Consider the following 16,700-nt stretch of genomic DNA (forward strand, 5'->3'; position numbering starts at 1 on the left):
GGAAGTGAAAAGTCCAAATCAGCAAAAAAAAAAAAAATCCTTACCAAAGTTTTGACCCTACATACACTTTAACCGAGACCACATAATGGAAATTTTCTCACTTCAGGTATTGCTGATATAAGAAAATGTATGGATAAAACTCCCCAACAGGTGTAGAGACCCCAATAAATATCTAAGTTCTAGCTCTACACTACTCTGAAAAACTACAGGCTAAAGTACAGGACAATGCCTAAACCAGGATACACTTGATCCATTTCCAAAGAAATACTGCAGCAGCCTTCATTAAATGGTGGACCACTGTCCAGACCCGGACAGAGAGATGCTGCTGTTCAGACCGTTAGTCTGCACAGATGCCCGCTGCACTACAGTCATTGGTTGCTAGGATCATCGGCATCCTAGCAACCAATGACATCACTTGTGCACCCTTCCCTCTTCAGCAAATTTCTCTGCCCAGTGCCCAGCTCCTGCCCCCTGCCGTATGCTTTATCTTCAAGTTCCCACTCCCACCCCTGCCTGCCTGGCTACAGGGACTTATCTGTCTGGTACACAGTTCACTTAGATGGGCTCCACCAATCTACAGTTGCACTGTGATGGTTCACAACTGAAATTTAAGGTTGGGCACTCTGATGGAGACATCTGCTTTATGGGGGCACCCTGATGGAAACCTCTGATCTACGGGGGCATTATGATGGGGGAACCTGATGTAAAGGGGCACTGTGATGTGGGAAAAATACTGTTGAAATGCTATGGAAATTGTACATTTCTCATTTTTTGATAGACATACAATGACTACAATCTTTTATAGTAAAAACTTGAGATTCGGACCTTGGCTGAAAGTACATTTTTGTGACTGAACCTCCTTAAATTGTAATTCAGTACCCCTGTACTACAGCATTTGTTTTCCTACCACAATGTTGGGACCCAGAAAGATGTTTATTCTCATTTAACTGTTGTATTGAAGCCAATAATAGTTAGCCAAATTCAACTAGACTTGTTTTGTAAGGTTGACCATGTTTCATCACTCATCCAAGTGGCTTCCTCAGTTCACAAGTGACTCTTACTAAAACAGAGGAAGCCACTTGTGTATGGGTGTATAGGTTGCCACTTCTCCACAATCCCGTTAATGCCACCCAGGGAGCTCGGGTACAGGGCACTCGGATAAATGGTGAAACATCTTCATCATTACAGAACAAGTCCATTTCAATGTGACCAACTTCTACGAGATACACCATAACCTGGAGAAATAAAACCTTTACAGCCATTTTTGTATTATCTACTTTAAAGGGTATAAGAGATTATAGTAACACTCACCTTGTTCAGAGTCAAACATCTCCACAGTGCTCACAAAGTGGGGTCGGGAGTAGAAATTGTGGGGACCAGGCTGCTGCAAGCCACCGAGACTGTAGAAAGAGTTCTCCGCCATGGTGCAGCTGGCAAAGGCACGCCGGCTTGGGATGCTGGGATATCGAGTCCAGCTGTCCACCTCCAGGTCCAGAGCCTCAAAGGCAGTTACTGGAAGCTTACCCTGTCTGCCCCCTGCGAAAAGAAGAGAGTAGGGTAAGCAAAAGACCAATACCACAAACAATAATTACGTCTCAGAAGGGGGAGCCATCTCAAACAATGAATATTGCTCATAGAAAAGCTGACAAACTATTGCTCATTATGGGCAATACAGATATTTTCCTCTGGTTTATATTTTCCTGCTGTTTTAAAAGATAACCAGTATCTTATTCACGAATGCAAGATGTTTAGTACAGAACAGAGAAGCACACCAATTGTTGAAGAGGCTGAATAGTTTTATTTCGTAATAGAATATCCAAAAAAAAAAAAACAGCCAACAAGTTTCATTGAAATCAGCTGCTGGTGCCTGGTTTCCCACTGATACTCATATTCGGTTTTTGAACTTTGCAACCTTTCAAGTCCAGCATCACTCGAGTAAAATTTTTACCAGTATATTCAGCCCTTATAAAGGCTGTGCCCCTTAGCATCTCTGAAATATGTTGAATGGTTATACTCAGACAAAGTAAAAATATTTGAACACTAAAATAGAGGCTGCCACTTTCAAAGAGAAGATCTAACTAATGTCCATTGCAAGAGAAGACTCTGAATACTTATCTCTCTGGAGGAAGTCAAGTCTGGACTTGGCATTCTTAAAGTGCTACAGCCTCAGCAGAATCTTCAGCATTCAAACTTTCTGAGTGTGTCAGGTGCCTGCATTCCCCGTGGTGCTCTGCGGTTCCATGTGCTGCCTCCTATGTTACTACAGAGTGCAGTAGTGGTAATAGAGGCAGGCTAGATGATCCATTGAGTAAAGCTGGGGACCACGATTATCCAATACGTGAAAGTGTGTTAGATGATCCATTGAGTACAGCTGGGGACCATGATTATCCAACACCTGGAAGTGCGTGCGATGATCCATTGAGTACAGCTGGGGACCATGATTATCCAACACCTGGAAGAGTGTTAGATGATCCATTGAGTACAGCTGGGGACCATGATTATCCAACACCTGGAAGTCTGTTAGATGATCCATTGAGTACAGCTGGGGACCATGATTATCCAACACCTGGAAGTCTGTTAGATGATCCATTGAGTACAGCTGGGGACCATGATTATCCAACACCTGGAAGTGCGTGCGATGATCCATTGAGTACAGCTGGGGACCATGATTATCCAACACCTGGAAGAGTGTTAGATGATCCATTGAGTACAGCTGGGGACCATGATTATCCAACACCTGGAAGTGTGTTGGATGATCCATTGAGTACAGCTGCCAACCATGGACATCTAACACCTAGAAGTGTGTTGGATGATCCATTGAGTACAGATTAAAAATAAAGATCAGCGCAAGTATATAGTGAATAGCTGCTTGCAATAAAGGAAAACACATGACTTTCAATCCAAAAATACTAACAAATTGCAGCGCTTCTAAAAATCATAAATTATATAACACCAAACGATCCACATTAGGGTAATGATACCCAAAAAAAAAAAAAAGTCCAAAAAAGAGTCCAACTATGTCCCTTCTACATTGACTCGTTTTTGTAGCCTTTGGTAGTAAAGACACCTGCTTACTTACATGATACCAAACATGTACTAAATGAGCTATTGGATTTTAATTTCAGAGAAGGAATGTTTCTAGTAACTGCGGATGTCGCATCTTTGCATACTAACATTACACATGAGGATGGGATGTCAGCAGTTTAACATTATTTGCAATTGGACAAAGGGATCCCACTAACTCAGAGAAAATGTATTCTTAACTTGTTGTCCTTTGCCATGAGGCATAATTTTTGTTGGTTTAACAATTAGTTCTATTTACAGCAAAGGGGTGTGGCTATGGGGGCTAAATTCGCCCCTAGCCTGGCGAACCTATTTATGTCTCATTGGGAAAGTAAAATAATTTTTGGCTATCAATGGGAACAACTTGTTTTTTTTATAAACGCTTAATTGATGACATTATACTAATTTGTAATGAAGATTGGCATTTTATGAATATTCTAAACACCAATGAGCGAAACATTTAACTTTCCTTTTCTACTAGTACAGAGGAGATACATTTTCTGGATCTGACAAATGTAGTAAGGGAAGGAGGAATGTATACCAAAACCTTTTTGTAAAGCTACTGATAGAAAAAGTCAATCCTTTGGCAAGTAGCCATCATCCCACTTGGCTATGTAATATCCCGAAAGGGCAATTTATGAGAATTAAACAGACCTGTACATCTAACTCGGACTATTATGAACAAGCAGGCATTCTTAGAGAAAGGGTATGATGAAAAAATCCTAGAAAAAAACATTGTAGAAGTGGGGAATATGGAAAGATGTAACTTGTTAGCTGTTAAAACAGTGAAAGAGAATAAGAAAATGATATGCCCATTTATTACGAATTATTCAAATCAAAACTATCAAATTAAGGGTATCATTAGGAAAAGATGGGCAATTTTAAAGTCATCTTTTTTTGGACTTTTTTTGGGGGGTATCATTACCCTAATGTGGACTATTAAAATATCTTTTGGTGTTTTATGATTTATGATTTTTAGAAGCACTGCAATTTTTTAGTATCATTGAGTACAGCTGCCAACCATGGACATCTAACACCTGGAAGTGTTTTAGATGACCCATTGAGTACAGCTGGGGACTATGGGCAGCTAACATATCTGAACGTGTGTTAGATGATTCTATTGAGTACAGCTGCCGATTTTGGGCATCTAACACCTGGAAGTGTGTTAGATGATCCATTGAGTACAGCTGAGGACCATGGGCATCTAACACCTGGAAGTGTGTTAGATGATTCCATTGAGTACAGCGGGAGACCATGGGCATCTAACACCTGGAAGTGTGTTAGATGATTCCATTGAGTACAGCTGGAGACCAAGGGCAGCTAACATATCTGAAAGTGTGTTAGATGATTCTATTGAGTACAGCTGGAGACCAAGGGCAGCTAACATATCTGAAAGTGTGTTAGATGATTCTATTGAGTACAGCTGCCGACTTTGGGCATCTAACACCTGGAAGTGTGTTAGATGATCCATTGAGTGAGTACAGCTGGAGACCATGGGCATCTAACATCTGGAAGTGTGTTAGATGATTCCATTGAGTACAGCTGGGGACCATAGGCATATAACACCTAGGGGTTGAAAGGTGCTTGAAGCCACTAGAATTCTGACTTGACACCCACCACCACCAGAGCAGCAAGTATTTAGAACTTCTGCTGAATATGGTTGTGATAAGCGGCCTGCCGAAGTGGGCCATCCTGTTAGTTTCCAGCTGGTATTGTTGCCACCCATCTTACAGACATCAGTGCAGGATCATCTTCCACATCCTCAGGATGAGACATGGGTGCTGGTAGAGGTACCCACTCACATTTCAGCCCTGAAGATATGAGAACTGACGTGGGACTGATGTATTACTTGATGTAAGAACATTTCAACAGCTAGGAAGGGAAGGAGTAGATTGGTCAACATTTTTTTAACATGGTCAGAGCTCTGTTTTGAAATCCAGTGATGCCATTTCCCATATTTTTGTCCTGACAGGCTTCCTTTAAAGTGTTCATGTTAACCTTACAAGAGCCAAGTGGGAATAGGAGCAGGATTTGGCCTTCAACTCTCAAGGAATCTGTGATAGCACTAGTAACAAAGCTTTCCGATGGTTTGATGTTTTAAAAACATTCCTGCCACCAAAAAAATGTCTCCCTCAATTATATAGGCATGACAGGAACACTTCAATTTAATAGGCATTACAAAGAAATTCTCTTGAGGCTCTCTGAGTATATGTGGCTGATTAGAAGAGGGGCTTGTACCGTGCAATGACGAAGATCTGTGTTTTTCATGACAAGGTCATAGCCACCACTAAAATATCCTCCAAGCACAAATTAGGGCTGATATAAATTCCACAGTATTGATTGGATGCCATCCAGGAATATCTCTATGAATAAATTATTCTAAATAAGCCATGTGAAGTCGTTAAAGAACGGTATAGGTACTGCTAAAATTGCATCTCGTTTTTTCTTCCTTCGGTAGGGTGCAAACGGAGATAGGAAAAAAATGACAGCGACTTAAAATCTCTGAATATCTGAATAGTGATGTGCACTTTGCTCCTTCACATTCTTAATATTGCTTAAGTGGTGTTTGTACCGTGGCACAGTGTACAGCAAATCCCATCACAGCATATTTAGGTAAAATCTAATTTGTATTCATGAAATTCATATTTTGATTTAAAAATTTTCGGGTTGCAATTTTGCAAAGGAAGGGGGGAACCAGGACTGGAATCAGGAACAAGCTCAAGTTTTGTACTCCATAGTTTTAGATTTACCGCTGTGCTGTGAACGCAAACCTACCAACAGAATCTCAGGTTGCAAGTGCACACACACACAGCTGAAGAACTCAAAGGTCGGATGCTCTTTCCTCCTGTGATAGTACAGATAGTATCATCTAGATGTGCAGAGCTAGTGCTGGGCTTTCCTATTTGACAGTCCAGCATGCACAGCACACACTGATGCATGGAAACACCCTGTAAAGTGTATAGCAGCAAAGCAGTAAAGCAGCTAAAACTCTTGAGTGCCAAACTAGAGTAGGCGGTGTTCTGTTTTGGTACTCTAGAGCAGTGTTTTTCAACCTTTTTCCAGTCGAGGCACACCCCAGAAATTATGGACAGTCTCAAGGAATCCTTTAAAATTATGGACAGTCTTGAGGCACCCCATCCTAAAATGTAAAAATTCTAATAGTTTTACATAATGCAGCAACATACACACACACACACACGTAGGACGCCCAACGTTAGAGGTACAGGTTGGTACTGACTAGTATGCCAATGTTTCTCTTTTTCCTCAGTTTTCTCCATCAGTCAGCTAATAGGACCCCAAAACTTATGGAGAGAAGCAGGGGAGAGTCAAACAAGCATGCTACGCAGGAGACTGACATCGTCCTTATTAACTGATGATGTCATTGCTTCTCGGCCTTTTGGCTAAGATCAAGTGTAGTATCTGTTCTTATCAGTTGGTATGGGCCTTAGCTAGTACCAGTATGACCGAAACCCGGAGCGCTCTGAGTATTGAGGTATGGGGAGTAGGTCATCTGGGAAAGCATGTGGGGCCCGCCTCCTTCTGATTTGAATGGGTTGAACTGTCCTAACCAGTTTGAAGGGGGCAGGAAAGCCGGTTCAGGGGGCCGGTGGAACTGTTCCTGGATGTAATGGGCTGAGGAACAGGATGGCGAGGGGAGGGCTTTCTCTCCTGGGTTTTGATCTGGCTTGTAGAGGGCCTGTCCCCAGTGGTAGGCAAGCTCTCTCTAAGCTATCCAGGTTCTGATGTCTGCTGGTGGGGATAGGCTACACTTGGTCTGGCTGGGGGCTGAGATTGAAAAAGCTCGTAGTGTAAGTGCTCCTGGGGTGGCAGCCCAGGGGTGCCTTAATTTCTCACTGGTGAGGGGCAGCTCGCTGTGAGTTTTTTCGGCACCTTGGTCACTGCACACCTTTTTCACACCTGCCTTTTGGGACAGGCCTTTTGGCTTGCACCAGAGGAATTTTTTATTCCGGCTGGAAGGCCTGCCTTGGTCCCTCACATGGCACCATTGCACTTTCCCCCACTTCCCTTCCCCCACTTTTGTGTTTGTTTGTCCTTTTCTTTGGAGTTTGTCACTGCACTGTCACCTTTTTTCTTTATTTGCACAGACTGGAGTGTGTGGGTTCTCGGGCCCAGCCTTAAGTCTTGGGAGGGGGTGGATATGGCCTTTTGGCTTAGTTCGCCCTCTCCCATGGGGTCTCCCTTCGGGGGAGCCCTACTTAGTACTCGGTGGGGGCTGTTTCGGCAGTCCCCCTGAAGAACGGGGTCGGTCTGGTTTCGGTCAGACAGACCATGAGTACCTTATGTCCCTGTCAGGAGTCTTGCGCCCCGGGGGATTGAGGTTTCGGGTCCTACCTCTTCGGAGGGAAGACCATACGTTGTCGCACACCCTGTGCTTTTTTTGTGTTCTCACTTTGTGTGTTTGCACTTTTTTTATGCACCGGGTGGAGTCTTTTGAGTGTGTTGCACACGCTACGGGCTTTAAAAAAACTGATGATGTCATAGGTCGTTAGCAGGTTGGCAGCTAGAGGGTTGTAACGGTGCACAATGAAAACCTGAGACTTTGTGTAACGTAAATGGCAAGCTCCATCCACCCGCTGCCTTGTATACAAATTTTGGTAAATTTTTGGTGCATTTTGCTGAGGCACCCCTGAAGAAAACTCAAGGCACACCAGGGTGCCTGGGCACCCTTGTTGAAAAAGGCTGCTCTAGAGCACAGATCTCCAAATTTTCTAAACAAATGTAAATTTTCTGTCTAATTTTAGGAGTAGACAATGCCTCAGGCTTGGTGGTCAGTTGGGAATAAAAATATTACATGGCGTCTGTGGTCAGTAGGAGGAGCACTAGTGCTCGATAATTGGTATCAGTGAGAGGAATAGTGCCCCATCATGGGTGTCAGTGGGAGGAATAGTGCCCCATCATGGGTGTCAGTGGGAGGAACAGTGCCCCATCATGAGTGTCAGTGGGAGGAATAGTGCTTCATCATTGGTGTCAGTGGGAGGAATAGTGTCCCATTATTGGTATCAGTGAGAGGCATAGTGCCCCATCATTGGTGTCAGTGGGAGGAATAGTGCCCCATTATTGGTGTCAGTGGGAGGAATAGTGCCCCATTATTGGTATCAGTGAGAGGAATAGTGCCCCATCATTGGTGTCAGTGGGAGGAATAGTGCCCCATTATTGGTATCAGTGAGAGGAATAGTGCCCCATCATTGGTGTCAGTGGGAGGAATAGTGTCCCATCACTGGTGTCACTGGGAAGACTAGTGCCCCATCATTGATGTCAGTTGGAGAACTAGTGCCCTATCGTTGGTGTCAGTGGGAGGAAAAGTGCCCAATTGTTGGTGTCAGGTGAAAGAATAGTGCCTCATCATTGATGTTAGTGGGAGCAGTAGTGCCCCATTATTGATACCAGTGGGAGGAATAGTGCCCTATCATTGGTATCAGTGGGAGGAAAAAGTGCTCAATTTTGGTGTCAGGTGAAGGAATAGTGCCTCATCCTTGATGTCAGTAGGAGGACTACAGCCCCATCATTGGTGTCAGTGGGAGGTATGGTGCCCCATCATTGGTGTCAGTCTGAGGAATAGTGTCCCATCATTGGTGTCACTGGAAGGACTAGTGTCCCATCATTGATGTCAGTGGGAGAAATAGTGTCCCATCATTGATGTCAGTGGGAGAAATAGTGCCCTATCATTGGTATCAGTGGGAGGAAAAGTGCCCAATTGTTGGTGACAGATGGAAGAATAATGCCCCGTCATTGATGTCAGTGGAATCAGTAGTGCCCCATTATTGGTACCAGTGGGAGGAATAGTGCCACATCCTTGATGTTAGTGGGAGGACTAGTCTCTTATTATTGGTGTCAGTGAGAGAAATAGTGCGCCATCATTGGTATTTGTGAGAGTGGTCAATCATTGGTGTGAGAGGAAGGAATAGTGCCCCATTATTGGTGTCAGTGAGAAGAATAGTGCCCCATCATTGGTATTTGTGAGAGTGGTCCATCGTTGGTGTCAGAGGAAGGAATAGTGCCCATCGTTGGTGTTAGTGAGAGGAATAGTGCCCCATTATTGGTGTCAGTGAGAAGAATAGTGCCCCATCATTGGTATTTGTGAGAGTGGTCCATCAATGATGTCAGAGGAAGGAATAGTGCCCATCGTTGGTGTTAGTGGGAGGAAAAGTGCCCCATCATGGGTGTTGGTGGAAGGAATAGTGCCTATCATTGGTGGCAGAGGGAGGAATACTGCCCATCGTTGGTGTTAGTTGGAGGATTAGTGCCCCATCATTGGTGTCAGTAGGAAGCAAACTTCCTTATATCAGTGGGAGGAATATTCCCCCAATGGCCAGATAAAGGCAAGCAAAGGGCGACATCTGGCCCACAGGCAGCAGTTTGGATAAGATAGCAGACCTAACAGTGGATCTCAGATTATACACATACAGCTAAAAAAGTCAGCTAAATGATTCAAAGGAGGGGCATCCTTTCCTCCTTTCATAGCAGACATGGTACCATCTGATGTAGAAGTGCAAAGCTAGTGCTAGGCTTTCCTGTCTGACAGCCCAGCATGCACAGCACACACAGAACCATAGAAATGCCCTGTATAACATGTTTATAAACATTTCCTAGAAATAATACAATCAATTATGTAAAATACCAGTTTATAAAATAAAACTTTAATGAAAGAGATTAAAAAAAAAAAGGCAATCATCTTACTTTTCTGCCTGACTGCAAAATAACCCCCTCCCCCACACTTGTGTGAATATTCTGTACCTCATTTTCCAAATGTCATGATAAATAAGGATAAAAAGAGCTGCCTACGCTGTCACATTATTTATTCCATTTTTACAGCGAGATTTTATGATCCTTATTAAACATGATTTTTATAGCGCCAACTGTTTGTGTAGCGCTTTACAGAAGAATTTGATTGGCTGCTGCAGGCAGCCAGAACAATTCTTTTTCCAGACAGCGCCGGTTGAGGAATATATATTGCACTGGCTGTGCAGAAAGCTGAAATCTTGCTATTTTCCTCTCCCGTAAACACAGAGGAAGGCTCAGTTTCAGCTATTTCTCTGGATCTTCTCCCTTTAGAAAAGCTCTGAGCGGCTGATGGTAGCAGTTTATCACGCTGACCCGGGGGACCGTTTAATTCCGTGTCGAACCTTTACACTTTAATTGGATGAAGCTTTTCTGTGCGTCCCTCAATCCTCGGAGGGGCTCGGGGTGAAATCGCTCTTCAGCTACATGCAAGGAGGAGGAATTGGAAGCGGAGAGGGAGGTTGGAGGGGACACGTGATTCCGCCATGTCTCACAGTGGATGGGGAGAGTATAGCTGACATCTGTCTGGGATCCGCTCAATACGCTCTTTACGTTTAATTAATCCCTTTGCTACCTGTACAGAGATTTATTGCCCATAACCTTCCTGGATGACAGAGTGCCATTTATTTAAAGGATAACTCCACTTTTATGGGAAAAAAAAATATAGCAAATAAAAAATAATGGTATAGCATAAAGAAACTGGTAAATGAGCTATATTGTGATAAAAAAAAAGTTTTTCTTAGTTTCTGTTAAAACATTTTGTCAATAAGTAATTTTTCCCCTTTACTGATGTGTGCTTATGAGGCTGCACTGATGGGCACTAATAGGCGGCACTGATGGGCACTGATAAGACGGCACTGAAGGGCACTGATGGGGTGGCACTGATGAGGAGGCACAAATATGCAGCACTGATGAGCACTGATAGGCGGCATTGATGGCACTGATAGATGGCACTGATAGGTGGTACTGATGGGCACAGATAGGTGGCACTGATGGGCACTTATAGGCAGCACTGGTAGGCAGCATTGATGGGCACTGATAGGTGGCACTGATGGGCACTGATAGGCAGCAATGATAGGTGGTACTGATGGGCACTGATAGGTAGCACTGAAAGGTGGCACTGATGGGCACTGATAGGTGGCATTAATAGGCGGCACTGATGAGGCGGCACTGATGGGGTGGCACTGATGAGGAGGCACTAATATGCAGCACTGATGAGCACTTATAGGTTGCATTGATGGGCACTGATAAATGGAACTGATGGGCACTGATAGGCAGCACTGATAGGTGGTACTGATGGGCACTGATAGGCGGCACTGATGGGTACTGATAGGCAGCAATGATAGGTGGTACTGATGGGCACTGATAGGCAGCATTGATAGGTGACACTGATGGGCACTGATATGCGGCATTGAAAGGCCGCACTGATGAGCAGGCTCTGATGGGCACTGAAAGGCATCACTGATGGGCTCTGAAAGGCATCACTGCTGGGCACTGTTGGGGCTGCACTGATGATTAGTGCCCTAAATATCTATACAGGTCACCCTAGTGAGGAAATGCCGCTGATTGGCTCTCCTTACATGCTGTCAATGTGAGCCAAGGAGTGCTGATAACCGGCCTTTCCTTGTTTACATGTGATCAGCTGCGATTAAACACAGCTGATCACATGAATAAAGAGCCGCATCATTGGCTCTTTAACAAGATCGGGGATGTGCCATGTCCCAGGGAGACAGCACTGCCAATCACCGTGCTGCGCGACCCCACGGCCAGAGTGGGACAATGTCATATGTCAGAACGAGAGAGCCACCTTGCACATGCCATATTACTATATGGCGGGCGGGAGGTGGTTAAAGTGGTATTAAACCAAAAACCAAAAATTTAATAAATTGCAGTTTACTAATCATTAGATGTGGTGGCTGCATTTGTTCCCCCCCACCCCCCCCCCCTCTATTCACCTGGTGATCTAGCCAGTAACACACCTCCTGTATTAGAATGCCCCAACTCTGGATGAGAGAGCAGATTTAGCAGATTTACATTTAAAAAATTGAAGCCAAACTCCAGCTAATACTTTAGATGCAGTTACAGCTTACAATTTTTTTTTTTCTTTTGGGAGAAAGGTTTTACATAAATAAAAGCTATTCCTCGTAAGTAGGGATGCACTGATACCACTTTTTTCATAGCGAGTACGAGCACTGATACTTTATTTTTTTTTAGTACTTGCTGATACCAATTACTGATACCAATTACTGATACCAACTGTTTTGTTTACACTTCAGCTGTCAACAATGGTAAACGTTTACATTTATGTAAAGATGTAAAATTATTAACGAACAAAGCAAACAATAGCAAAAAAAAAGTTTTAATTTTTAATAGTTTAGTTCATAAAATAGAAGTGAACAAAATAAAAAAATAAATCAGCATGAAAATAATAATTACATGTAGAAGGTAAATAAGGGGTTAATTAGGGATGATAAGAGTAAATAAATGGCTAATAAGGGGTTAAACAGGGGGACATTTAATTTATAAAACAACTTTTTTTTACTTAGGTTGCTTTAAACTTCATCTGCAGATGAAGTTCATCCCTGATCTGTGGAGGTATAAACAGAAAGATACAAAAAAAAAACAATGTTTCTTTTTATCTTTTCTCCAATTGCACGGACTTCATTTTATACTTCAGTTGTTAAAAAGGGGAAACCCACTGGCAGCTGATTGGGTCATCAGTTGTTAAGGAAGCAGGGGCCCCGCTCCTTAACCACTTAAGCTCCGAGAGGTTTTACCCCCTTAATGACCAGGCCATTTTTTGCGATTCGGCACTGCATTAATTTAACGAAAAATTGCTCGGTCATGCGGCGCGCTACGCAAATACAAATGATTTCCTTTTTTTTCCCCACAAATAGAGCTTTCTATTGGTGGTATTTGATCACCTCTGAGGATTTTAGATTTTGTGCTATAATCAAAAAAAGAGCGACAATTTTGAAAAAAACACCATATTTTTTACTCTCTGCTATAAAACATTCCTAATAAAATGTTTTTAATTTTTTTATCACTTTAGGCCAATTGCATTCTGCTACATATTTTTGGTAAAAAAAAAATCTCAAAAAGTATTTTAATTGCGGAAAAGTTATAGTGTTTACAAACTACGGGATAGATTTTTGGACATTGCGGTGGACAGATCGGGCCCCTAACTGACATTTTTGACACTTTTTGGGGACCAGTGACCATAATACAGTAATCAGTGCTAAGTAATATGCACTGTTACTGTATAAATGACACTGGCAGGGAAGGGATTAACACTGGGGGTGATCAAAGGGGTTAATGTGTACCTAAATGTGATTACTAACTGTGTATGGGAAGGGTTCTGTGACAGGCACAGAGAGATCGGGGTGTCAGCTTAGCTGGAACTGCTGATCTCTCCCTGCCTGTCTGACAGTAGACCCGCCTGCTTTGCTTACATAAGCAGGCGGGTCTTTTGTCAGTTTATCTAATGATCGTGGGAGGAAGGCAGCGATCGCCGCTGCTCCTCCTGCGGCCTGCCTCCCGCTGTGTCACCACCGAAACCTCATGCACGAAATCACGTAGTACTACGTGATTTTGCGCAGCCGAGCCGCCCTGCCACAGTAATACTATGGTGGGCGGTCGGCAAGTGGTTAAAGGAGTTGTAAAGTCAGAAGGTTTCTTTATCCTAAAGCATTCTTTGCATTAAGATGGAAAACCTTCTGTGTGCAGTAGCCTCCCCAGCATACCCTAATACCTACCTGAGGTTCCTCTCTTTCCAGCGATGTCCACGAGTCCCTTAGCCTCCGGGACTCTCCCTACTGATTGGCTGAGACACAGCAGCGAAGCCATTGGCTCCTGAGGCTGTCAATCAAAGTCAGTTAGCCAATCAGGATAGAGGGGGCGGGGCCGAATGGCAGCTCTGTGTCTGAATAGACACACGGAGCTTCAGCTCGGCTCGGATACGCCCATAGCAAGCTGCTTGTTATAAGGGCACTCAACAGGAGGGAGGGGCCAGGAGCAGCGAAGAGGGACCCGAGAAAAGAAGGATCTGGGCTGTTCTTTGCAAACCCACTGGACAGAGCAGGTAAGTATAACATGTTTGTTATTTTTTTTTTTTTTTTTAAAACGAGACTTTACAAACACTTTAACAACTGGAAATTGATGGCTTTTTTTTTTCCTTTTTTTTGTTTATGTTTCAGCTGTCAGTGGGGGAATCCCGCTGACAGCTGAAAGAAATGAGCCTGAAAGTATAGGTTTCAAGTAATAGAGCATTTGTACGAGTACTGATACTTGTGCAAATGCCTAGCATTGGCACCAATACCGGTATCGGTGCAACACTAATTGTAATAAACACTCATGTCAATAGTTCGTCCAAACCCTCTAACTGCTATATCTTCAGGACAGTTTGTCCAGTTGAAAAACAACTGGAATTACTGGCTGGATCACTAGGTGAAAATAAAAGAAAATAAATCCTAAAAAAGGAAAAAGAATGCAGCCATCACACCTAAGAAATGGTAAGCTGCAATATAATAAACAGGTCTTTGAGAACGCCCTATGGAAGGAGCGAAACGCGTTGACGCAGATTCCGATTCCTCAGTGACCTCACCCCCGGCTGGCAGTTGAACGCACGTGGACACCACGCCTGCGCCCGGATTAGCTGGATTACACATCTGCCCTCTTTGCATTGATGATATGTATTGCAAGTTTATTTTTTATATGCGCATTTAAAATAAAAGGAAGGTATTACACTATTTTGGATCCTTTCTCTTCTATATACAGTATTTCACAAAAGTGAGTACACCCCTCACATTTTTGTAAATATTTTATTCTATCTTTTCATGTGACAACACTGAAGAAATGACACTTTGCTACAATGTAAAGTAGTGAGTGTACAGCTTGTATAACAGTGTAAATTTGTTGTCCCCTCAAAATAACTCAACACACACAGCTATTAATGTCTAAACCGCTGGCAAAAAAAGTGAGTACACCCCTAAGTGGAAATGTAAAAATTGGGCCCAATTAGCCATTTTCCCTCCCCAGTGTCATGTGACTCGTTAGTGTTACAAGGTCTCAGGTGTGAAAGGTGTGAATCAGGTGGAAATTGGGCCCAAAGTGTCAATATTTTCTGTGGCCACCATTATTTTCCAGCACTGCCTTAACCCTCTTGAGCATGGAGTTCCACAGAACTTCAAATTTTGCCACTGAAGTCCTCTTCCACTCCTCCATGACGACATCACAGATTTGGTGGATGTTAGAGACCTTGCGCTCCTCCACCTTCCGTTTGAGGATGCCCCACAGATGCTCAATAGGGTTTAGGTCTGGAGACATGCTTGGCCAGTCCATCACCTTTACCCTCAGCTTCTTTAGCAAGGCAGCGGTCGTCTTGGAGGTGTTTGGGGTCGTTATCATGTTGGAATACTGCCCTGCAGCCCAGTCTCTGAATGGAGGGGATCATGCTATGCTTCAGTATGTCACAGTACATGTTGGCATTCATGGTTCCCTCAATGAACTGTAGCTCCCTAATGCCGACAGCACTCATGCAGCCCCAGGCCATGACACTCCCACCACCATGCTTGACTGTAGGCAAGACACACTTGTCTTTGTACTCCTCACCTGGTTGCCATCACACACGCATGACACCATCTGAACCAAATAAGTTTATCTTGGTCTCATCAGACCACAGGACATGGTTCCAGTAATCCATGCCCTTAGTCTGCTTGTCTTCAGCAAACTGTTTGTGGGCTTTCTTGTGCATCATCTTTAGAAGAGGCTTCCTTCTGGGATGACAGCCATGCAGATCAATTTGATGCAGTGTGCGGCGTATGGTCTGAGCACTGACAGGCTGACCCCCAACCCCTTCAACCTCTGCAGCAATGCTGGCAGCACTCATACGTCTCTTTCCCAAAAACACCTCTGGATATGGCGCTGAACACGTGCACTCAACTTCTTTGGTCAACCATGGCGAGGCCTGTTCTGAGTGGAATCTGTCCTGTTAAACCGCTCTATAGTCTTGGACACTGTGCTGCCGCTCAGTTTCAGGGTCTTGGCAATCTTCTTATAGCTCAGGCCATCTTTATGTAGAGCAACAATTGTTTTTTTTCAGACCCCCAGAAATTTCTTTGCCTTGAGGTGCCATGTTGAACTTCCAGTGACCAGTATGAGAGAGTGAGAGCGATAACACCAAATTTAACACACCTGTTCCCCATTCACACCTGAGACCTTGTAACGCTAATGAGTCACATGGGAGGGAAAATGGCTAATTGGGCCCAATTTGGACATTGTCACTTAGGGGTGTACTCACTTTTGTTGCCAGCGGTTTAGACATTAATGGCTGTGTGTTGTAGCAAAGTGTCATTTCTTCAGTGTTGTCACATGAAAAGATATAATAAAATATTTACAAAAATGTGAGGGGTGTACTTACTTTTGTGAGATACTGTATGAGATATGATCTTGTAAGTAAGGACCCACAGGAAGTGACCCGGTTTTCACTTACCAGACCAAGTTTGTTAGACCCACATGCAGTACTGCTAAGGGGTCCACGTTATCTGGTAAGTGCGAGCACTTTTGGGGTGTGGGGCACTGATCACTGCATTGGAATCATAGAATATTACAGCACCTTTACAGTTTGGCACGGAAGCACTTTATTTGATTATTTCTACGGACTTTTCACGGGCATAAATGGCAAACTAATTGGGGGGGGCTGGGTTAATATTAGCTAATTTGCATATTACCAGACAACCCCCCTCCCCCCCGATTCGGAAACCAGAAAAGAGACGTTCACGCTTTTTAGCCACTGGGTTCACATCCTGTTATCTGTGCCGCAAACAATGCAGTCTATG

At 43.7% G+C, this 16,700-nt stretch overlaps 1 protein-coding gene across 5 annotated transcripts in view; it reads right to left on the reverse strand.

The window, feature by feature from the left end:
* Nucleotides 1–16,700, reverse strand: part of KLHDC8B (kelch domain containing 8B) — a 298,070-nt gene that overhangs the window by 124,007 nt on the left and 157,363 nt on the right. For all 5 annotated transcript variants that reach the window (XM_082265387.1, XM_082265385.1, XM_082265384.1 and 2 more), the window contains one exon: nucleotides 1,312–1,536. In XM_082265387.1, coding sequence (XP_082121513.1) covers nucleotides 1,312–1,536 — 225 coding nt within the window. The remainder of the gene's footprint in view (nucleotides 1–1,311; nucleotides 1,537–16,700) is intronic.

The sequence above is a fragment of the Pelophylax lessonae genome (assembly GCF_965119305.1).
Source record: "Pelophylax lessonae genome assembly, chromosome: 8".
Taxonomy (NCBI): Eukaryota; Metazoa; Chordata; class Amphibia; order Anura; family Ranidae; genus Pelophylax; species Pelophylax lessonae.